Here is a 22,464-nt window from a genome sequence, read left to right on the forward strand (position 1 = left end):
GCTAGAGAAACACGTGTCTGTGTGCTGGGGCTGGGCCGCTTGTGTAGGTCACTGTCCATGTGTTACCCCTGCACCGAACAAGGACCACCTGGCAGGGACAGGACAGTCCACTCTCCATGACGCATGCTGGGGTCCTTTCTCCTCTTCCCTACAAAGCATGTGTGAGGCTCCAGAGTTGAAGCCTCTGAAATGCCCCTGACACAGGTGGGTGAAATTCCAGTTTATACGGGAAACTGCAGGACAGGGATCACTGGTGTTCAGATGCTATCAGAACCAAGACGTAAGACTCAGGACCTTCCAGTGACAACCTGGGCTTGAAGCTGTCTCAGCCACTGGTACCCTTAAAGTCCGATCATTCTCAGGCCGGTGTGGGAAACTCTGGGGTATGTGGCTGTGTGTATGGGAGCTGGGCCACCGGGTCTGACCCACAGGGCCTCTGCGACGGGTACCCGGTGTGCATGCAGACTCTTCTGTCCACCGCAGTCCCCATCTGTTTTAGGCAGAAGGTGGAGTTAAGATGGGAGGTAGCGGGGCACCTGGGTGGCTCAGAGGGTTAAAGCCTCTGCCTTCAGCTCAGGTCATGATCTCAGGGTCCTGGGATCGAGCCCCGCATCGGGCTCTCTGCTGAGCAGGGAGCCTGCTTACCCCTCTCTGCCTGCCTCTCTGCCTACTTGTAATGTGTCTGTCTCTTTCTCTCTCTGTCAAATAAATAAATAAAATCTTTAAAAAAAAAAAAAAGATGGGAGGTAGCTCCCTTGTCAGGGCTTGGCTGTTGGAGGTCTGTCCCTGCTATCCAGCGCACCTCTTTCCTTCTGTCGCTGTTTTCTTTGAGGCTGCCTCTGGCTTGGCTGGAGCCTTGGGCCCAGGGAGAGTGGATGCCAGGCTGCTCTGTGGGTGGGACTCTTGCTGATGGCCCTTCTGTGACATGCAGGTGTACGCGGTGGAGGCCAGTGAGATGGCCCAGCACACAGGGCAGCTGGTCATGCAGAATGGCTTTGCCGACATCATCACTGTGTTCCAGCAGAAGGTGGAGGATGTGGTGCTGCCGGAGAAGGTGGACGTGCTGGTGTCCGAGTGGATGGGGACCTGCCTGCTGGTAAGGTGCACCGGGCCACGCGGGATGGCTGTGCATGGGCGCTGGGCCACGCGGGATGGCCATGGACAGGCGCTGGACCACGTGGGATGGCCGTGGATTGTGCCAGGGAAGTGCAGATTCCAGGGAGGGGTGTGGACTGGGTCTGGAGGGGCTGTTGTGAGCAGAACATCTTGAGGAGAGCCGTGGCTGTCGTGCTGAATGAAGCCACCTGGTGCTTGTCCGGGTGCTGTCTTCTGTTTCGTGCCGCACGGCCATGAGCCACGATACCCTGCCGTCCGTGATGTGGACAGACCTTGAAGGCATTATGCTAAGTGAAGTAAGTCAGACAGAGATACATCGTATGGTCTCATTTATACGTGGAATCTAAAACCAGCAACACAAAACTCACCCACCAGACTCCTAGAAAGAGATCACATTTGTGGTTAGTGGAGGGAGGGTGAGGGGAGAAAGAATTGGAGGGCTGTGGTTGAAAGGTCCAGACTTTCAGGTACCACGCAGGTGAGGACCGGGGCCACCACATACAGCGTGGCAACCCCAGTGACACTGCTGTGCGATGCACGGGACGGTCTTACCAGAGGACCGTCGACCCTCAAACAACGTGGGTTTGAAACGTGTGGGCTCTCTTATACATTGGGGTTTATTTTTTTTTTTTTGATAAATATAGGACAGTGCTTTATGATTTTAACATTTTCTTTTCTCTAGCTTACTTTGTCAGTACGCAGTACACAATACAAATAACATAAAATGCCTGTCGACTGTTTATGTTCCTGTTAAGGCTTCAGGCCAGGGTAGCCTATTAGGAATCTAGTTTTCGGGGAGTCAAAGATTCTGTGTGGATTTTTGACTGCGTGGGGTGTCAGTGTCTTAATCCCTGCTTATCCCAAGGTCAGCCATAGATCTAAGGGTGGTTTTTTTTTTAACTTTTTTTTTTTTAAGATTTTATTTATATATTTGACAGAGATCACAAGTAGGCAGAGAGGCAGGCAGAGAGGGGGAAACAGGCTCCCCACTGAGCAGAGAGCCCGATGCAGGGCTTGATCCCAGGAGATCTAAGAGTTTTTATCACAAGGCGAAGTTTTTCTATCTTTTCAGTGCGTCAGTAGGAAGTGATAGATAACCCTGTTGTAATCGTTTAACAATGTATGTAAACCAAATCACCAGGCTGTACACCTTCAACTTGTAATAATCTTAGAGAAAAGCCATAGGTTGGTGGAATTAAAAAAAAAAAAGGCACAAAAAAGCATGTACAACATGAATCCAGTTTTGTTTTTAAAAATCATACATACTGGTGCCCTCAGTTAAGTTTCTGACTCGGTTTTGGGCTCGTGTTGTGATCTCAGGGTTCCGAGACCGAGCCGTGCACTGGCCTCCCTGCCGAGCGTGGAGTCTGCCCGAGACTCTCTCCCCCTCTGCCCCTGTTCCCTGTGCACTCAGGCTCTCTGTCTCTCCAGTGCGTAAATAAAGAAGAAAATCATACGTAGCCATGACCTTGCTTTGGTTCCCAGTAAGACGGAGTAAAGCACACCCCACCCTGTCTCTCCACGTAATGCAGCTTTCGGTCCAAGACAGGGCTCAGGGAGACGCTGTTGCAGGACTTGGAACGGCATAGGAGCAGGCAGGCTGGGAAGGAGGACCGGGGTTTGAAGTACACTGAGCTGGTCTTGAGTTCATTGTCATTCTTCCTCTGGCTCTCCCCCCAGACACAGCGTCAGAAATGTAGATGAAACATCCATTCTTCTGAAATCTGCAACCTTCCAATTAGAGGCCTGCTTCTAACTCACAATGAAGTAGATAACCTGAATAATGCAATAACTAGTAAAGATATTGAACTTACAGTTGAAGACCTTCTGAAGGGAAATCTGTAGGCCTAAATTATTTCACTGGTGAAATGTGTGAACACATTCTAGGAAAGAATAACACCAGATCTGAACAGGGTCTTTCAGAAGATGGAAGAGGACAGACTTCCCAGCTCACTTGGTGAGACCTGCATGACCTGAATACCAAACCCTAACCAAAAACCCTCCTGTTCATAAATGCAGAAGTCCTCAGGAGTACTAGCAAGTGTAGCCCCGCAGTCCACAAAAGGAATAACGTTCTAACAGAGAAGAGGTTATCTTTGGAATTGAAGGCTGGTTCAGTATTTAAAGATGAATCTGTGTGGGATGCCTGGGTGGTGGCTCAGTCGTTGGGCATCTGGCTTCAGCTCGGGTCATGATCCTAGGGTCCCGGGATGGGGCTCCCTGCCCAGCGGGAGGCCTGCTTCTCTCTCTCCCACTCCCCTGCTTGTGTCCCCTCTCTCGCTGTCTCTCAATCTCTGTCATATTAAAAAGAATCTGTGTAATCTATATTAACATATGAACAGTTTACAAGATAAAACATGACTCTATCAGTTAATGCACAAAGGGTTTAGCGACATTCAAAATATTTTAAAAAATTCTACTGAGATTTCTTCTTTGATTCTGTATTTGTTTTTTTTTAGAAATACTTTTTCAGGGCGCCTGGGTGGCTCAGTGGGTTAAGCCGCTGCCTTCGGCTCAGGTCATGATCTCAGGGTCCTGGGATTGAGTCCCGCATCGGGCTCTCTGCTCGGCGGGGAGCCTGCTTCCTCCTCTCTCTCTCTCTGCTTGCCTCTCTGCCTACTTGTGATCTCTGTCTGTCAAATAAATAAATAAAATCTTTAAAAAAAAAAAAAAAGGAATACTTTTTCATTTCTCCACTGACGTTTGATTATCCAGCTATCTTTCTGTTTTGATTTCTGGCTTAACTCTGTTAAAACTGTGGTCTGAGAGCAGACATTGTATGATTTCTCTTCTTGTACATTTGTGAAGATGTGTTTTATGGCCCAGAGCGTGTGTCTCTTGGAGAGTGCTCTGTGGGTGCCCGGGAAGGAGAGAACGTGTGTCTTGGAGATGTTCTGTGGGAGCCTGAGAAGGACAGAACGTGTCTTACGGAGAGCGCTCCGTGGAGGCCGGGAAGGAGGTGTATTCTGCCCTGGATGAAGCGGTTTGTAGATGTGCAGCACAGCCCGGGGTAGATGGTGGTGGTGAGTTCACCGTGTCCTGGCAGGCTTTCTGCCTGTTGGATCTGTTCTTCTCTGGGACAGGGCCGCCGGCTGCTGCTCTCTCCTTGCAGCTCTCTGTGTTTCCCCTCACACATGGTGCTCTGTGGTTAGGGTGTATAAGCTCTTGTTGGAGAATTGACCCCTTCGTCGTTTTATCTCTGATACCTTCCTTCCTCTGAAGTCTGCTCTGTCTGAAATTAACAAGGTACTCCTGCTTTTTGTGGGTCAGTGTTAGCATCGTATGCCTGTCTCCGTCCATTTACTTTTAATTTCTGTGTATCAGTATATCTATTTGTTCATTTTATTCTTAACTTTCAAAGAACATTTCAGTAATCTGTACACCCCATGTGGGGCTCGAACTCATGACCCTGAGATCTAGAGTTGCACACCCTTCTGACTGAGCCGGGTGGGTGCCCCGTCAGTGTATTTGCAGTTTCTTAGAGACAGCACCTTCTTCAGTCTTAGTGTTTTTTTTTTTTTTTTAAATTTTTAATTTTTTATTGTTTTATAAACATATGTATTTTTTTTTTAAAGAATTTATTTATTTATTTGACAGACAGAGATCACAAGTAGGCAGAGAGGCAGGCAGAGAAAGAGAGAGAGAGAGGGAAGCAGGCTCCCCGCTGAGCAGAGAGCCCGATGCGGGGCTTGATCCCAGGACCCTGAGATCATGACCTGAGCCGAAGGCAGCGCCTTAACCCACTGAGCCACCCAGGCGCCCCTAAACATATGTATTTTTATCCCCAGGGGTACAGGTCTGTGAATCGCAAGGTTTGCACACTTCACAGCACTCACCATAGCACATACCCTCCCCAGTGTCTCGGTCTTCGTTTTTGAACCACTCTGATAATCTCTGTCTTTTAATTGGTATGTTTAGACCATGGGCATTCAAAGTGATTGTTAATATAGTCGATTAATTTATACACCATATTGTTACTGTGTTCTATTTGTTGTTCTTTGTTCCTGTTTTTTTCTTACACTCTTTTTTCTTTTTGTTTTTTTAAGCAAATAAATAAAGGGAATAATGAGTATAAATTAAGGGCGAGTTAATTTAATCCCCAGAAGTGTGTTGGTTTAGAACCTGACATGAACATGCCTTGATAATGTAAGCAAGATTCATATTTTCATAAATTGATGTTATGTTCGCTTTGTAGACCATTTCCAGCTTTTAAAAAATATTTCTCAGATGTAATCTCTCTTGAAGCTCACTTTTTTTTAATTTTTAAAATTTCTTTTCAGTGTACCAGAACTCATTGTTTATGCACCACACCCAGTGCTCCATACAGTACGTGTCCTCCTTAATACCCACCACCAGGCTCACCCAAGCCCACACCCACCTCCCCTCCAAAACCCTCAGATTGTTTCTCAGAGTCCACAGTCTCTCATGGTTCACCTCCCCTTCCAATTTCCCTCAACTCCCTTCTCTCCATCTCCCCTTGTCCTCCGTGTTATTCCTTATGCTCCACAAATAAGTGAAACCATATGATGATTGACTCTCTCTGTTTGACTTATTTCACTCAGCATAATCTCTTCCAGTCCCGTCCATGTTGCTACAAAAGTTGGGTATTCGTCCTTTCTGATGGAGGCATCATACTCCATAGTGTATATGGACCACATCTTCCTTATCCATTCGTCCGTTGAAGGGCATCTTGGTTCTTTCCACAGTTTGGTGACCGTGGCCATTGCTGCTGTGAACATTGGGGTACAGATGGCCCTTCTTTTCACTGCATCTGTATCTTTGGGGCAAATATCCAGTAGTGCAATTGTAGGGTCATAAGGTAGCTCTATCTTTAATTTCTTGAGGAATCTCCACACTGTTCTCCAAAGTGGCTGCACCAACCTGCATTCCCACCAACAGTGTAAGAGGGTCCCCCTTTCTCCGCATCCTCTCCAGCACATGTTGTTTCCTGTCTTGCTAATTTTGGCCATTCTAACTGGTGCACGGTGTATCTCAGTGTGGTTTTGATTTGAATCTCCCTGAGGGCTAGTGATGATGAACACCTTTTCATGTGTCTGATAGACATTTATATGTCTTCATTGGAGAAGTGTCTGTTCATGTCTTCTGCCCATTTTTTTGACATGATTATCTGTTTTGTGTGTGTTGAGTTTCAGGAGTTCTTTATAGATCCTGGATATCAGCCTTTTGTCTGTACTGTCATTTGCAAGTATCTTCTCCCATTCTGTGGGTTGCCTCTTTGTTTTGTGGACTGTTTCCTTTGCTGTGCGGAAGCTTTTAATCTTGATGAAGTCCCCAAAATTCATTTTCCTTTTTGTTTCCTTTCCCTCTGGAGACATGTCTTGAAAGAAGTTGCTGTAGCCGATGTGAAGAGGTTACTGCCTATGTTCTCCTCTAGGATTCTGATGGATTCCTGCCTCACATTGAGGTCTTTTACCCATTTCAAGTTTATCTTTGTATAGGGTATAAGAGAATGGTCGAGTTTCATTCTTCTACACATAGCTGTCCAAATTTCCCAGCACTATTTACTGAAGAGACTGTCTTTTTTCTACTGGATATTTTTTCCTGTTTTGTCGAAGATTATTTGACCAAAGAGTTGAGGATCCATATCTGGGCTCTCTACTCTGTTCCACTGGTCTATGTGTCTGTTTTTGTGCCAGTACCATGGTGTCTTGGTGATCACAGCTTTGTAGTAAAGCTTGAAATCAGGCAACGTGATGCCGCCAGTTTTTTCTTTTTCAGCATTTCTTTAGCAATTCAGGGTCTCTTCTGGTTCCATACAAATTTTAGGATTATTTCCTCCAGCTCTTTGAAAAATACCGGTGGGATTTTGATTGGAATGGCATTAAAAGGTTAGATTGCTCCAGGCAGTACAGACATTTTAACAACGTTTATTCTTCCGATCCTTGAGCATGGAATGGTCTTCCATCTTTTTTTGTCTTCTTCGATTTCTTTCATGAGTGTTCTGTAGTTCCTCGAGTACAGATCCTTTACCTCTTTGGTTAGGTTTATTCCCAGGTATCTTATGGTTCTTGGTGCTATAGTAAATGGAATCGATTCTCTAATTTCCCTTTGAAGCTCACTTCTTTTTCTGTAATCTGTTTATCTGTTGTCTATCTTCTCTTGCATTGAGGTATAATTAGGAAATAGTAAGATAGCAAAGTGTGCAGTTTGATGACTTGGTGTTTGTGTACATTACCGACAGCTTCCCCATTGCCCCACTGCGCCATTGAGTTAACACATCTGTCACCTCCCCATGATGGTGTTGTCATCTGTAGTCACCTGGGTATATAATAGATACTCAGACCTTCCTCATTTTATAATTGATAGTTTTTTGCCAGTGTCTCCCTATTTTCCTCACCCCTGAGCTCCTGGTAACCACTTTTTTACTTTCTGTTTCTACGGGTTCAGTTAAAAAAAATTTTATTTTTAGAATTTCACGTGTAAGTGACAGGATGCAGTGTCGGTCTGTCTCTGTGTGGCTCACTTCAGTAGCTGAAGGCCCTCTAGCATCGTCCGTGTTCCTGCGGACGGCAGGCCTTCCTCCGTCCCAGGGCTGCGGGGTTCCCCGCCGTGTTTGTCCATGTCTAGAGTGTGTGTCACGTGGTCTCAGGAATGCATCTCCCGCTTTTTCTTTGATCCGTTAGTCTGTCAGGGCATCCCCAGACTGTTGTCCTGGCTTGGTTATTGTGAGCACAGGAGCACCTCTCTGAGATAGTGGTTTTGTTTCCTCTGGATATAGCCCGGAAGTGGGATTGCTGGGTCTCGTGGTGTTTCTAGTTTTGATTTCCTGAGGGTCCTCCACACGGGTTCCCACAGTGGCTGCGCCGGTTTATGTTCCCACCCGCGGTGCGAGAGCCTGCCCTTTTCTGCATATTCTTGCTAGCATCTGCTATGTGTTGTATTATTTTAAAGATTTATTTATTTATTTTAGAGCAAGGGAGAGAGAGCACAGGGAGGAGAGGCAGAGGGAGAGAGAGAGAGGCAGACTCCCCGCTGACCACGGAGCCTGACATGGGACTCAGGCCCACGACCCTGACATCATGACCTGAACCGAAACCAGGAGTCAGATGCTCAGCCGACTGCACCACCCGGTCATTCCACCTGTTGGCTTTTTGATAATTGACATAAGGGGTATGATTTCACACCTCAGTGTGGCTTTGTTTTGCATTCCCTGATGCTCAGTGACACTGAGCACCTTTTCATGTGTCCGTTGCCCTCTGTATGACTTTGGAAAACAAGTCCCTTTGTCCAGTTAAAATAGTTTTTTTTCTGTTGGGTTGTATGGGTTCCTTGTATGTTTTGGGTTTTCACCCCTTATTGGGTGAAACTTTATCTTTTTGTTGCTGATGATTTCCTTTGCTGTGCAGACGCTTTTCAGTTTGATGTAGCCCCATTTGTTTATTTTTGCTTTTGTTGTCTTTGCTTTTAGTGTCTAATCCAAAAAACGACTGGCACGGTCAGTTCAGGGAGCTTATTCCCTGTGTTTGCTTCTAAGAATTTTTTGGTTTTAGATTTTGTAATCAAGTCTCTAATCCATTTGGAGTCGATTTTCGTGTGTGTTGTAAGACAGTGGTCCTGTTCACTCTTGGGCATGCAGCAACCTGGTTTTCCCAGCACCATCTCGAAGACTTTCTCCTCTCCACCTTGTCTGTTCTCGGCTTCTTTGTTGAAAATTAATTGATCACATATGCATGGGGTAACTTCCGGAGTCTCTGTTCCGTTCCGTTGACTTACGCGTCTGTTTTTATGGCAGTACTGTATTGTTTTGATTCCGACAGCTTTATAATACAGTTTGAACCCAGGAAATGCTACGACTCTGGCTTCGGTCTTCTTTCTCAAGATTGCTGTGTTCAGTTGGAGTCTTTGGACCGCTTTTCCTATTTCTGTGAGAAATGCCATTAGGATTTCGATAGAGATTGAATTGAATCTATAGATTGAGAAGTGTGGACAGGTAAACAATTCTGATTCTTCCTGTCCATGAGCAGGGGATGTCTTTCTGTTTGTGTCTTCTTTAATTTCTTTCTTCATTGTCTTTTTTACTCCCCTTGGTTAAATTTATTTTGAGGTATTTTTAAGTTATTATTATTATTTTAAAAGCTTTTATTTATTCATTTGACAGACAGAGATCACAAGTAGGCAGAGAGGCAGGCAGAGCGAGGAGAAAGCAGGCTCCCCGCTGAGCAGAGAGCCTGATGCTCGGGACTCAGAGCCCGATCCCAGGACTGGGATCATGACTTAGCCGAAGGTAGAGGCTTTAACCCATTGAGCCACCGAGGCACCCCAAGGTATTTTATTATTATTATTATTATTTTTTTGGTATTTTATTATTTTTGATGGAACTGTAAATGGGATTATTTTCTTAATTTCTCTTTCTCATAGTTTATTGTTAGTGTATAGAAGCACAACTGATTTTTGCATATTAATATCATATTCTGCAGCTTTATTGAATTTGTTATTCTGAAGGTTTTTTTGGTGGAGTCTTTAGGATTTTCTATATATAATACGTCATCTGCAAATAGAGAGAGTTTTACTTCTTCTCTTCTGCTTTGGATGTTTATTAAATTTCTTTTCCTTGCCTTGCTGTGGCTAGGACTTTCAGGACTATGTTGAATGAAAATGGTGAGAGAGGACATGCCTGGCTTTCATGTGATCTTACAGGAAAGCTTTCTGCTTTTCATGGTCGAGTATGTTGCTAGCTCTAGGCTTGACATATGTGGCTTTTATTATGTTGTGGGATATTCTCCTAATTTGTAGATGTTTGGTTTTGATCATGGAATATAGTTGAATTTTATTTTTTTATTTTTTATTTATTTGACAGAGAGAGATCACAAGTAGGCAGAGAGAGAGGAGGAAGCAGGCTCCCCGCTGAGCAGAGAGCCCGATGTGGGACTCGATCCCAGGACCCTGAGATCATGACCCGAGCCGAAGGCAGCGGCCCAACCCACTGAGCCACCCAGGCGCCCCTAGTTGAATTTTATTAATGCTTTTTCTGCACGTATTGAAATGACTATATGATTTTTATCCTTCATTTTGTTGATGTGGTATATCACATCTACTGATTTGCTGTATGTTGAACTGTGTTTGCATCCCAGAAGTAAATCCCACTTGATCGAGGGTTAGGATCCTTTTATTGTACTGCTGGATTCAGGAGGCTAATTTTTGTTTGTTTGTACACTAACAGTGTACAGTAGCTTTTGCAGTAGCCCCCAGATGTGAAATACTTAGAAAGGCAACAAGACATGTACAAGTTTTATAGGCCAAAACTATAAGGTGCTGATGAAAGAGGTCACAGAAAACCCGAATAAATGGAGAGATACAGTGTTCATGGACTGGAAGACAAATTGGGAATGATGTTCATACATTGGTCTGTAGACAGAACACAGTTCCAGTCAGGGTCGGAGCAGGGTTGTTTGGTCTGTGTAGACGAGCTCATTGTAAACTTTATTTGGAAAGTACAGAAACTAGAATAGTTGGTACAATTTTTTTAATTTTAATTTTTAAAGATTTTATTTATTTATTTGACAGAGAGAAATCACAAGTAGATGGAGAGGCAGGCAGAGAGAGAGAGAGGGAGGCAGGCTCTCTGCTGAGCAGAGAGCCCGGTGCGGGACTCGATCCCAGGACCCTGAGATCATGACCTGACCCGAAGGCAGCGGCTTAACCCACTGAGCCACCCAGGCGCCCCAATTTTTAAATTTTTAAATAAACATATAATGTATTTTTATCCCCAGGGGTACAGGTCTGTGACTCACCAGGTTTACACATTTCATAGCACTCATCATAGCACATACCCTCTCCAATGTCCATATCCCCATTACACTCTCCTGTCCCCCCTTCCCAGCAGCCCTCAGTCTGTTTTTTGAGATTGAGTCTTATGGTTTGTCTCCCTCCCAATCCCATCTTCTTTCATTTTTTCTTTTCCTACCCCCTAAACCCTCTATGTTGCATCTCCACTTCCTCATATCAGGGAGATCATATGATAGTTGTCTTTCTCCGATTGACTTATTTCACTAAGCATGATACCCTCTAGTTCCATCCACGTCGTCGCAAATGGCAAGATTTCATTTCTTTTGATGGCTGCATAGTATTCCATTGTGTATATACACCACATCTTCTTTGTCCATTCATCTGTTGATGGACATCTAGGTTCTTTCCATAGTTTGGCTATTGTGGACATTGCCTGATATGAACATTCAGGCGCACGTGCCCCTTCGGATCACCACGTTTGTATTTTTAGGGTAAATACCCAGTAGTGCAATCGCTGGGTCACAGGGTAGCTCTGTTTTCAACTTTTTGAGGACCCTCCATTCTGTTCTTCAGAGTGGCTGCACCAGCTTGTATTCCCACCAACAGTGCAGGAGGGTTCCCCTTTCTCCGCATCCTCGCCAGCATCTGTCATTTCCTGACTTGTTGATTTTAGCCATTCTGACTGGTGTGAGGTGGGATCTCATTGTGGTTTTGATTCATATTTCCCTGATCATGAGTGATGTGGAGCACTTTTTCATGTGTCTGTTGGCCATCTGGATGTCTTCTTTGCAGAAATGTCTGTTCATGTCTTCTGCCCATTTCTTGATTGGATTATTTGTTTTGAGTTTGCCAAGCTCTTTATGGATTTTGGACACTAGCCCTTTATCTGACATGTCGTTTGCAGATATCTTCTCCATTCTGTCAGGTGTCTTTTGGTTTTGTTAAAATTGTATTTATTGGAGAGAGAGCGAATGAGCCCAAGCAGGGGGAGGGGCAGGCTGAGGGAGTTGCAGGAAGAGGGAAAGAGGGAGAAGCGGGCGACGCGGGGCTCGATCCCAGGACCCTGAGATCATGACCTGAGCCGAAGGCAGATCCTCAACCCACCGAGCCCCCCAGGCGGATACAATTTTTAAAAGAAGAATAAAATCTGAAGGATTACGTGCCTGACTTTAAAACTTAGTGTAAAGCTGTGTGGTAGAAACAGTGCGGTACTGGTGACAGGACAGACACATGGGTCGATGGCTAAAGTAGAGACATTGATCCCTAAAAACATGGTTAACTGATCTTTTTAACAGGGGAGCAGGATCAGTTTAATGGAGAAAAGATAGTCTTTTCATTGGAAGATATTGGCACAGTTAGTTGGCCATCCACATGTGAAAAAGAAAAGAGAAAAAGAACTTCATTTTTAAGCCTCATATGTTCTTCCAAAAAATTCAAAATTGATTCTAGATCTAATAGCGTAGACTGTAAAACTATAAAACTTTAAAAGGAAATCTTGGGAGGAAATTGTCATGGGTTAGGCAAAGAGTTTTTGGTTGATTCTTAAGTACGATCCATTAAAGGAAAAGTGCATATGCTAGACTTTATCAGAATTAAAAATGTCTGCTCTGTAAAAGAAAATGAAAAAACATGGTAAGAGTGGGAGAAAGTATTTGCAAATCACATATTTAATACGTGTCCTGAATTTACAAACAGCTCTCAAAACTCCACAGGAAGAAAGTAAACAACCTAAGTGAAAAATGTGCAAAAGACTTGAACAGAGAGTTTGCCAGAGTATACAGATGTCTGAGAAGGGAGTGTGAGAAAAGACAGGAAGCAGAGCAGTCACCAGGGGACACAGACTGGGCTGTACGCGGTGCCACCACACGCCTGCCGGGGTGGCTGCAGTTTCTGTGCTTCCGAGTGCCGTGGACCGCCGAGGCTCCCGGCACTGACGCGGCCGCTCTGGGGCCATTGGGCAGTGTCCTCTGGAGGTACCGGTGCGCTTGCTGTGTGACTCGGTGATTCCAGTTTGGGTACTGACACGGAAACGCCGGCTGTGCCCACACACAAACCTGTACGTGCTTACACTGCTCCAGTTAAAATTGCCAAAAAGCTGGAAACAACCCAAATGTCCGCCGGCAGGTGACTGGATGCGCGTCTGGGGTACATCCGCACCAGGGCTGTTGCTGGGCGATGAAGGATGGGCGGCTGGTACTCGGATGCCAGGGACAGACCCCAGAGAGCTGGTGGCATCGGTAAGGGTAACGGAACCAGTGTGATACCGTAACAAGGAAAGACGTAGGACAGGATGGAAAGCACAAGACAGAAGCTATTAGTGTAGAAAACAGTTGTTCCATTTGTGTGACATTCTCCAAAAGAGCTGCGGGGAGGCCGCTGAGTGGCTTCTAGAGGTCCGGGGTGGTGGGAGGAGGGTTTTGGGGTCATGCAGCTGTTCTGTGTCCCGAGTGTGGTTACACAGATCCATACGAGGGTCATGCAGCTGTTCTGTGTCCCGAGTGTGGTTACACAGATCCATACGAGGGTCATGCAGCTGTTCTGTGTCCCGAGTGTGGATACACAGATCCATATGAGGGTCATGCAGCTGTTCTGTGTCCCGATTGTGGATACACAGGTCCATACAAGGGTTAAAATTGGTAGACTGGCTGATTGACCATAGATAGTTTAATAAAATAGAATTAAAAATTATCTGTATATGGTTTTCACCTGCGTGCATGTCTGTGTACGTGAAGAAAAGTCCTTGGGATAAAGTGCCAAGCGAGCAGTGGTTCCTTGGGTCCTGGGTTTACTCATGACTTTTGTTTAGGTTTGTGCTTTTCTGACTTTTCTGAATGTTTCCATACTGAACATCCACTACTTCTGAAATGAAAACCGCCTGAAAGTATTTGAGAAAAAACCCTTAGTGGCTTCCCTTCAGCTGCAGAACGAAGTGCCTCTAGCCTTCCCTGCACACTCCCGCACACTCCCCGCACACTCCTTGCACACTGGCAGCACACTCCTGGCAGAGTCCCCACTCGCCCCCCACACGCTCCCTGCATGCTCTCCACACTCCCTGGTTCTGACACAAAGGCTGGCTTCCTGCCGCTGCTGTCTCAGGCTGAGGCATCGCTCCGCCTGTCCAGGGAGCTCTGAGGGCGTCGGGAGCTGTCAGGCTGCTCTTACGACTTAAGTGCCATGTGAACCTCCATGGCGCGTCTGCTTTTAATGTCTCGTGTTTTTAGGAGGTGATTTCAGTGAACTTACAGGATTGTGATAATTCTGAGAGTACCCCAGGCCAAGTTTACCCAGTCTGACAGTGAAAACGCCGCGGCCCTTTGGGGCTGTTAGAAACGGGGTAGCAGCTGGCGTGGGGTGGCGGGGGACGGGGGGACGGGGTGAAGCTGTCTCCTGACCGGAGGCCGCCTGGCTGTAGACTCAGTCTCACGGGGGCTGGTGGGACTCTGGCCGAGGCCGTGGTAAGGGTCAGTGCCACCGCTGCTGTGGGTACAGGTCGGCCCCCCAGACAACTGGTCCCAGACGCCACCGCTGCTGTGGGTGCAGGTCGGCCCCCCAGACAACTGGTCCCAGACGCGGCCTCCGCCGCTGTGTGCCCTGTGTGTCTCCCTCCTGTGCAGTTTGAGTTCATGATCGAGTCGATCCTGTACGCCCGGGACGCGTGGCTGAAGGAGGGCGGGGTCATCTGGCCGACCACGGCCGCGCTGCACCTGGTGCCCTGCAGCGCCGACCGGGACTACCGCAGCAAGGTGCTCTTCTGGGACAACGCCTACGAGTTCAACCTCAGTGCCCTCAAGTGAGTGCGGTGGGCCGTGTGCCGGCGTGTTCTGCTGCGCGGGCTGGGGAGACCCCGAGTGCGGAGCCCGCCACGGTGCTGGGGGGGTTCACGCCAGGCCAGAGAACTTGGCAGGCCGACCCTCGAGCCTTTACGCCGGTAGCAGATGTGACGGGAGTTAGCAAGGCTCAAATATGGTGGGAAAATGTGGTCACGGTTACAGATGAGGCCTTTATCGGTACATGGTCTGTTAACACACAATATGTGCTCCTACTAAGAGCTGTTCAGTTTTAAAGGATCAGAACAGGTTATTTGTGAAGTCATCCCTGGCAGTTTGCAGAGGAAGCGACATCCCACAGTGCGCGCTTTCCTCCTTCAGCGGACGCACTTGCACCGCTGAACTCGGTTGTAATCTAAAATGATTGGCGGATGAGCCCTTCATGTTCCCGCTGTTGCCGCTCGTTAGAAGATGGTGACAGAAGCTGGTGTGCCTTGGTTGTCCAGGGGTGCCAGCGTCAGCCCTGGGAAGTAGGGGCCCCCACGGCTCAGTACTGCAGGACGTCTCACGTATGCCGTGAGGGCCCGGGGAGCATGGACGTCTGCTGGGTGCAGAAGAAGGGAGGCTCTGGGCCCTTTTGGCCTTTATTAAGCAACTCAGAAAGAGAGATGATAATGCCAAGGGAAGACGCCTTCCCCAGTTAACATGCTGGACCACTGCACTCTCAACCCAAACCCCACAGAGGATGGGGAGGACAGGTCCCCGGCAGAGCCGGCCCCTCATTCTTCGAGGGCCAGGTGTGAGGTCTAAGCTGGGGGCCCAGTGATGAAGGCAGAGTGGTCCTGAGCCAGGAAAGGACAGAGCAGCGGCCCAGGATGGGCCCGCGCAGTGTGTGTGGGAGACCTGAGGCGTGAGGGGCACAGGCGGCAGAGTGCTCTGGGCCACGGATGAGCCGCTTGAAACTTCTTTCCTTCTCTCATGCTGTGCGCTGAAATTTAATTTCCCATGCATTTAAGAGTTTTGTGTTAAAGCATCTGCATCAGCTCTCGGAATCGGTGGGGGCCCATGTGTCAGGTTTTGGATGGAAAGAAAGTGGCCAGAAAGAAGGAAAGCGCCGCTGGACTTGAGTCTGTACAAACGGACAGCCTCCGCGAGTCGGCAGCTGAACACGGTTTAAAAGGCAGCCGCGGCTTGGAGGGAGGTGCCAGCTGGCAGACCCTAGAGTCAGTTAGCAAAAGCTGAGTGTCCAGTGAAATTATAGCCCAGTCACAGGAATAAGCAAGTCACAAAAACTAAATAAAGTCACCAATAAATATTTGAAAGAAATCCCAGCATCATTAGTGATTGAAACGCAAATTAAAGGCCATTTTTGCCAACCGGATGGACAAAGATCACATTAAAACGGCAGTTGGTGCTGCCTGAGCTGTGGGTGAGATGAGGGAGACGCACCCGTGTGCCCAGAGCTGTGGGTGCGGGGGGCATCCGCCCCCTTCCCCGTCGGTCCCGCCACGGCATGCTCCCGAACACACAGCACGGGGAACAGACGGTCCCGTAGAGCGTGGTGGATGGCTGTACACCCGTCCGATGGATTAGGACATGGTGGCACCCGGGGGGGGCACAGACCACATACACAGAATGCCTTCTGCTTGCATAAAAACATACAACTAGAGCTCCAGGGGGAAAATGACTGTAGCAGAGTGCCGAGGCAAGGGCATGCTCCCAAGGTTTTTCTTTGGACTTTTCTGTATTTTCCCAATTCTTTATATGTGCATAATTATTTTTATCATAAAAATATTTTTTAAAACGTGGCCATATCGTGGCGTCATTAAAATGTTGACTTCTAATTATTTTAGAAGTTAGTGCTGTGCTCAATTTTTGAACCATTTCCCGTGGTAAGTGGCAAGCACCACGTTCCGCAGTGGGGTCAGGCGCAGTGACGAGGGACGGTGCGGGGGCTCAGCCCGTGTGCGGGGACCCCTCCTGAGAGTCGGGCTGATGCGGGTCAGAGAGGGTCACCTAGGGCAGGAGTGTCCCATTTACTGTGGATATCTTACTGTCCCGTACTCACCCTTCTCCTGCCGTGAGAGGACGTGTCCACGGGATGAGGTTGGGTCGGGCGAGGGAGCCGCGCTGGGCTCCCACGGACGCTGTCCACGAGTCAGGGGGAGGGCGGTGGGATGGGTCCGGGCGCTGCCTGCAAGGGGACGGTTGGTTCGCAGGAGCCCAGGCCCTGCGCAGAGCGTGGAGCTGGGAGACGCTCGCACTGCGGTCTCGCCAGGCCGCTGTGGGGACCTCCAGCCCGTCTCCGTGTCCTTGTGCCGCAGGCCGTGGCTTGGAACTCCTGCGGATGCTGGAGAGAAGCTGCAGTGCTGGGGGCGTGCGTGCATGCGTGTGTCAGAGCCCGAGACGTCGGTCCGCGCCTCTGAGCAATGCCTTTGACTTTTTCCCTAGATCTTTAGCAATTAAGGAGTTTTTTTCGAAGCCCAAGTATAACCACATTTTGAAACCAGAAGACTGTCTCTCGGAGCCGTGCACCATATTACAGCTGGACATGAGGACTGTGCAGATCGCGGACCTGGAGGTGAGACCAGACGCGCTTCCCTCTCGTGTTGTCAGCGGCGCACGCGCACCGAGACTTCTCTGCGGATGTCATGGGCCTTGCTTTGATCTTCTTTATGTTTGATTTTGTATTTTATATTTTTAAGTTATTTTCTTTGCCGCTGGCCTCTTCAACGTCATCCGTTCTTTTCAGATTTATGTTTAATATTTTCAGCGTCTTTGGATTCTAATACATCATATCCAGTTTCTTCAAGGACTGAATTAAAATTGTTTTCACTACCGTTGAGGACAGAAGTCTTAATTCTTACTTTTACTTCCCCCTGTTGCCACGAGGTGGTGCGTGTGGCTGCGGGACTTCATTGGACGGTGTGCGGGGAGGTGCAGGAGCAGCGAGCGAGTGTGGGGTCCCGGGCAGCCCTGCAGGGTTCCGACGGGCAGAACAACGTGGAGACTGGACTCTTTTTTTTTTTTTTTTAAGATTTTTAAATTTATTTATCAGAGACAGGGAGAGAGCGCGAGCACAGGCAGACAGAATGGCAGGCAGAGGCAGAGGGAGAAGCAGGCTCCCCGCTGAGCAAGGAGCCCGATGTGGGACTCGATCCCAGGACGCTGGGATCATGACCTGAGCCGAAGGCAGCTGCTTAATCCACTGAGCCACCCAGGCGTCCCGAGACTGAACTCTTGACTCTGCACGTAGTTTTGCAGAATAGAGACCGGCCTGGAGCTTCATTTATGCAATGAATTGAGAGGAGATTCGGTTCCACTCCTGTCTGGGCGGATGAGGCCCAGATTGCTTGAAACCTTTTCCCATTATCTGCAGCATTTGGATTTATGATGCCAGTTTTAGTAGTTTCAGGAGGAGGAAATTTTACGTGGTGTTGAGGTGTTCAACTAAACCAGCAAGTCCCGTTCGCCGTTGCTAACTAGACGGTTCTGAGGGCAGGGCAGGGCGGTGGGATCCGTGGGGCGGGCCCGGGCGGACAGTTGCTAGTTCTTGCTCGGGGGGACCCTCGTGGCCCAGTCCTGTGCTTACAGAACCCGTGTCCCCTTCTTACCGCCCGCTTGAACAGACGATGAAAGGCGAGCTGCACTTCGAGATCAGGAAAGCCGGCGCGCTGCACGGGTTCACGGCCTGGTTCAGTGTGCGGTTCCAGAGTCTGGAGGAGGACGAGCCCCAGCTGGTGTTGAGCACAGGCCCCTTCCACCCGTGAGTGTGCGTCTCCCGCGGGGTCCCCACCAGCAGCCCCGGGAGGAGCTGACGCGGCTGGCCTTCCTTCCGGTGGTCAGCCCTCCGGCCGAGACCCAGTGGTCCTGGGCCGCGGAGCAGGGAGTGCAGGCCCTGGGCGGGCAAGTCCAGGCAGGGCCCCACCCGTCCCCGCGCTGGGCTCTCCTGGGCTGCCCTCTGACCCCTGCGTGACTAGGAGAAGCAGACTTGGTCTTGGCCCTGGAAGCTGCTTTAGCGTCCTGTGGTCTCATAGAGCTCTAGGGGCTTTCTACTCCAGCTGTCCAGGGGAAGGTCAGTGCTTCTTGAGACAAATTTCTTAAAAAGAGATTTTATTTATTTACTTGTCAGAGAAAGCACAAGCAGGGGAAGCGACAGCCAGAGGGAGGAAGCAGGATCCCCGCTGGGCCAGGGAGCCCGATGTGGGACTTGATCCCAGGACAGTGGGATCATGACCTGAGCCGAAGGCAGAGGCTTCGCATACTGAGCCCCCCCAGGTGCCCCTTGAGACAACTTTTCATGCAGTAACATGATGCCGCTCACTTGCTTGACACACTGGGAAGCTTCTGTGGTCGACAACAGCCCCCGTGGGGATGCTGCCTCCCTCTGACGCCTTTTTTGTCCTATTCGGTAACTGGTCTGGACCAGGGAGGGTTGCGGCAACACCCGGTTAGATGCCGGCTATGGCAGTGGGCCCAGGAGGACCCCAGATGCCCTTCTGGAAAGTGGGGGCAGAGGCGAGGGGCTGTGCGCCCTGTGTCCTGTGGAGGAGGCGGGGCTGGGCTCTGGCCAGCTTTCCGTCCAGGTCCCGCGAGCACAGATGCGAGGTGAGGGTAGGACCATGGCAGACACCCAGGGGACTGTCGTGTGCTGGGGTGGTCTCCCCTGGAGCGTCCACACACAGGTGGTGTGGGCTTGCAGGGTGCAGACACGGGACGGGCGCTCTGTGAGGGTGGAGAGAGACCCTCCCAGTGGTTGGGGCAGGAGGGAGGGGGTGCCGGTGAGCGGGACCGTGGGCTGCATGCCAGGTGTGGGGCAGAGGCGGCAGGGGGTGGTCGGGCCAAGCTGTCCGAGCCGGTAAGACCTGAGGAGCTCGGGAGTGTGACTGTGTCTCCCGGAGGTTACGTCTGTCCCGCTCACCTTCCCCCGGGCTTGCACGGGAACGAAGACTTGTTGGGCTGCAGAAACGGGGACTCCAGCACGGGCGGCTCAGCGACTGAGCAGGGGACTTTGGGAGGTATGGGTCTGTGGCAAGGAGCGAGGGGCCTGGGCCCGGCCGTGTGTGCTCTGAGCCACCAGTGCCAGCTGCCCTCCCCTGCCCGGAATCTGTGCCGTGTCCAGGAGCTGCTGCTGCCCTGGGTCGTAACTCAGTCCCTGTCCCCACAGAGGCCGTCCGGGTTGTCAGGCTGGGGTGCGTCTGTCCTGCGGGGAAGCCTAGAGGGTCCGGCTCCAGCGCGGTGACCCCTGCCCCGTGCCTTGCAGAACCACCCACTGGAAGCAGGTGCTCTTCATGATGGACGAGCCTGTCTCTGTCGTCCCGGGGGACGTGGTCACGGGCTCAGTTGTGTTGCAGAGAAACCCGGTGTGGAGGAGGCACATGTCCGTGGCGCTGAGCTGGTCTGTCACTTCCACGCAAGACCCCACGTCACAGAAAGTGAGATACTTAGCTGTAAAGTCAGGGGCGGGGGCGCTGGTCCTGGGAGACGGGTCTGGGGTGATCACGGTGGCCAGCCCTTGACCAGCCAAGACACGGCCTTGTCCACTGCATTATTTTTCTGATCCTCCCGATGGGAAGAGGATGCTGTTATGTGCAGAACAGGAAATAGAGGGCAAGAGGGTGAGCCTGACGGCAGAGCCCGGCCCGGCCAAGGTCCACCCTTCCTGTGGCCAGGAGGCCCGTGGAGAGCTGGGGAGGCTGGGGGCGGAGGCGGGGCCGGTGGCGTGTGGCGTAGGGGTGTGCTGTGGGTCGTCTGACCATGGCGGTAGTTGGAGGGTGGTGGAGCCATCCTGCCCACCGTGAGGCTGTGGCCAGCTGGGCCCTGGGGCTTGAAGTCTCGCAGAGGCTGCTGCGCCGGGGACACTCATGGGTTAGTGTAGAGCAGGAAAGAAAATCAGATGGTTTGTCTGTATGCTTTAACACCTCTTTTGTACTTTGTTTATGCTGATTTCTTGTTAAAAGTTTTATCGTGTCTTCAGGAAAATTTCTGCACCTGAATGTCGTTCTTTGGACGACATTCAGTTATCAGGGAACGCTGCATGTTGGTCGTCCTGCAGTGACGGCTGATTTGATGGCTTTGTTGCGCTGTCTCTGCCAGGGTGGAGAGAAGGTCTTTCCCATCTGGAGATGACAGCGGACGCTCTGTGGGGAGCGGGGAGCTGACACTGCGGGAAGGAGCCCTGGGACAGGAGCCCCCGTGCTCGCCGCCTGACCCGTGACAGCACCCGCCTCTGCGGGCTCGGTCCCGTCGTCAGAGTCACCTGCCGACCGCGCCGGGCTCGGCGGGAAGTCCCTCACCACCGTCACTGCCTGTGTCCGTCCTCTAGAAGTAGCTGTGTTTGCAGGTGTCCACCAGTGGTGTCCACAGTGCTGGCTTGTGGGTGAGTTGGTGGCACAGTGTCCCTAGCTAGGTCTAGTTCTAAGCTCGTAGGACACACACGCATCACCCTTGTCGTCCTGTGAAAGTGACTGTTCACGCATCGTGTGTCGTGGTGTCCTTGCTGCCCTAGACCCCCCTCGCCATGCAGGAGGTGGGGCTGTCCCAGGCCGTGCGGGCCCCGGAGCTGGCCGTGCATGCGACGGGACTCTGCATGGGTAGTACAGTCGTAGAGACGTCTTCCAGGTCCGTTCTGTGTCGGCACATCGCACATGTCCAATAAATATTTTTAAATAAATGATGTTGGCGTGTAACCCATTGCTGTGCGCACGCTGTTTACAAGCATGGGGTCACGCTATATGCGTTGCTTCGGAACCTTTCTCCTCTGATAGAAACTTCCGTGCCTGGAAGGGACAGGTCCACAGTTTCCCATTGTTTAGGGACTGGGTCAAGGTCAGGGCCAGGGTTCAGGTCAGGGCCAGGGTTAGGCTTAGGGTCAGAGTCAGGGTTCAGTTAGGTTCCAGTTTAGGGTCAGGGTCAGGGTTAGGGTTAGGTTCAGGGTCAGGGTTAGGGTCAGGGTTAGGGCTTGGGGTTAGGGTTTGGGTTAGTGTTAGGGTTGGGGTTAGGGTAGGGTTAGGGTCAGGGTTAGGGTTAGTGTAGGGCTTAGGGTTAGGTTTAGAATCAGGGTTAGGTTTAGGGTCAGGATCCGTGTTAGCGTCAGGGTCAGGGTTAGGTTTAGGGTCAGCGTCATCGGTGTTACGGTCAGGGTTTGGGTCAGGCACACCGTCAGGGTCAGGGTCATTGTTAGGCTCAGGGTTTGTTTCTTGGTTAGGGTCAGGGTCAGCTTCAGGGTATTTTTAGGGTTAGGGTCAGGGTCAGCTTCAGGGTATTTTTAGGGTTAGGGTCAGGTTCACAATCAGGGTCCGGGTCAGGGTTAGGAGTAACGGTTAGGGTTAGGGTTAGGGTTAGAGTTTGGGTTAGGGTCAGGGTTAGGGTCAAGGTCAGGGTCAGTGTCAGGTCAGGGTCAGGGTCATGTTTAGGCTTGGGTCAGAGTCAGGGTTCAGTTTGGTTCCAGTTTAGGGTCAGGGTCATGGTTAGGGTTAGGTTCAGGGTCAGGGTTAGGGTCCGGGTTAGGGATTGTGGTTAGGATTGGGGTTAGTGTTTGGGTTGGGGTTAGGGTGGGTGAGACAGGGTTAGGTTCAGGGTTAGGGCTAGTGTAGGGGTTAGGGTTAGGTTTAGAATCAGGGTTAGGTTTAGGGTCAGGGTCCGTGTTAGGGTCAGGGTCAGGGTTCGGTTAAGGGTCAGCGTCATCGGTGTTACGGTCAGGGTTTGGGTCAGGCTCACAGTCAGCGTCAGGGTCAGTGTTAGGTCAGGGTTTGTTTCTTGGTTAGGGTCAGGGTCAGCTTCAGGGTATGGTTAGGGTTAGGGTCAGGCTTACAGTCAGGGTCTCGGTCAGAAT

General features: G+C 50.1%; 1 protein-coding gene across 3 annotated transcripts in view; it reads left to right on the forward strand.

Moving 5' to 3' along the window:
• PRMT2 (protein arginine methyltransferase 2) overlaps positions 1 to 21,323 on the forward strand; it is a 35,917-nt gene extending 14,594 nt beyond the window's left edge. For 2 of the 3 annotated variants that reach the window (XM_032358102.1, XM_032358109.1), the window contains exons 6-11: positions 932 to 1,096; positions 14,478 to 14,653; positions 17,082 to 17,211; positions 18,260 to 18,396; positions 19,894 to 20,065; positions 20,727 to 21,323. In XM_032358102.1, coding sequence (XP_032213993.1) covers positions 932 to 1,096; positions 14,478 to 14,653; positions 17,082 to 17,211; positions 18,260 to 18,396; positions 19,894 to 20,065; positions 20,727 to 20,759 — 813 coding nt within the window. In that variant the 3' untranslated portion in view covers positions 20,760 to 21,323. Of the gene's footprint in view, positions 1 to 931; positions 1,097 to 12,987; positions 13,376 to 14,477; positions 14,654 to 17,081; positions 17,212 to 18,259; positions 18,397 to 19,893; positions 20,066 to 20,726 lie in introns of those variants that run through there. The other variant, XM_032358115.1, reaches the window with a different exon arrangement.
• The last annotated feature ends 1,141 nt before the right edge of the window (positions 21,324 to 22,464 follow it).

This window comes from Mustela erminea, chromosome 1 (assembly GCF_009829155.1).
Source record: "Mustela erminea isolate mMusErm1 chromosome 1, mMusErm1.Pri, whole genome shotgun sequence".
NCBI classification, from domain to species: domain Eukaryota; kingdom Metazoa; phylum Chordata; class Mammalia; order Carnivora; family Mustelidae; genus Mustela; species Mustela erminea.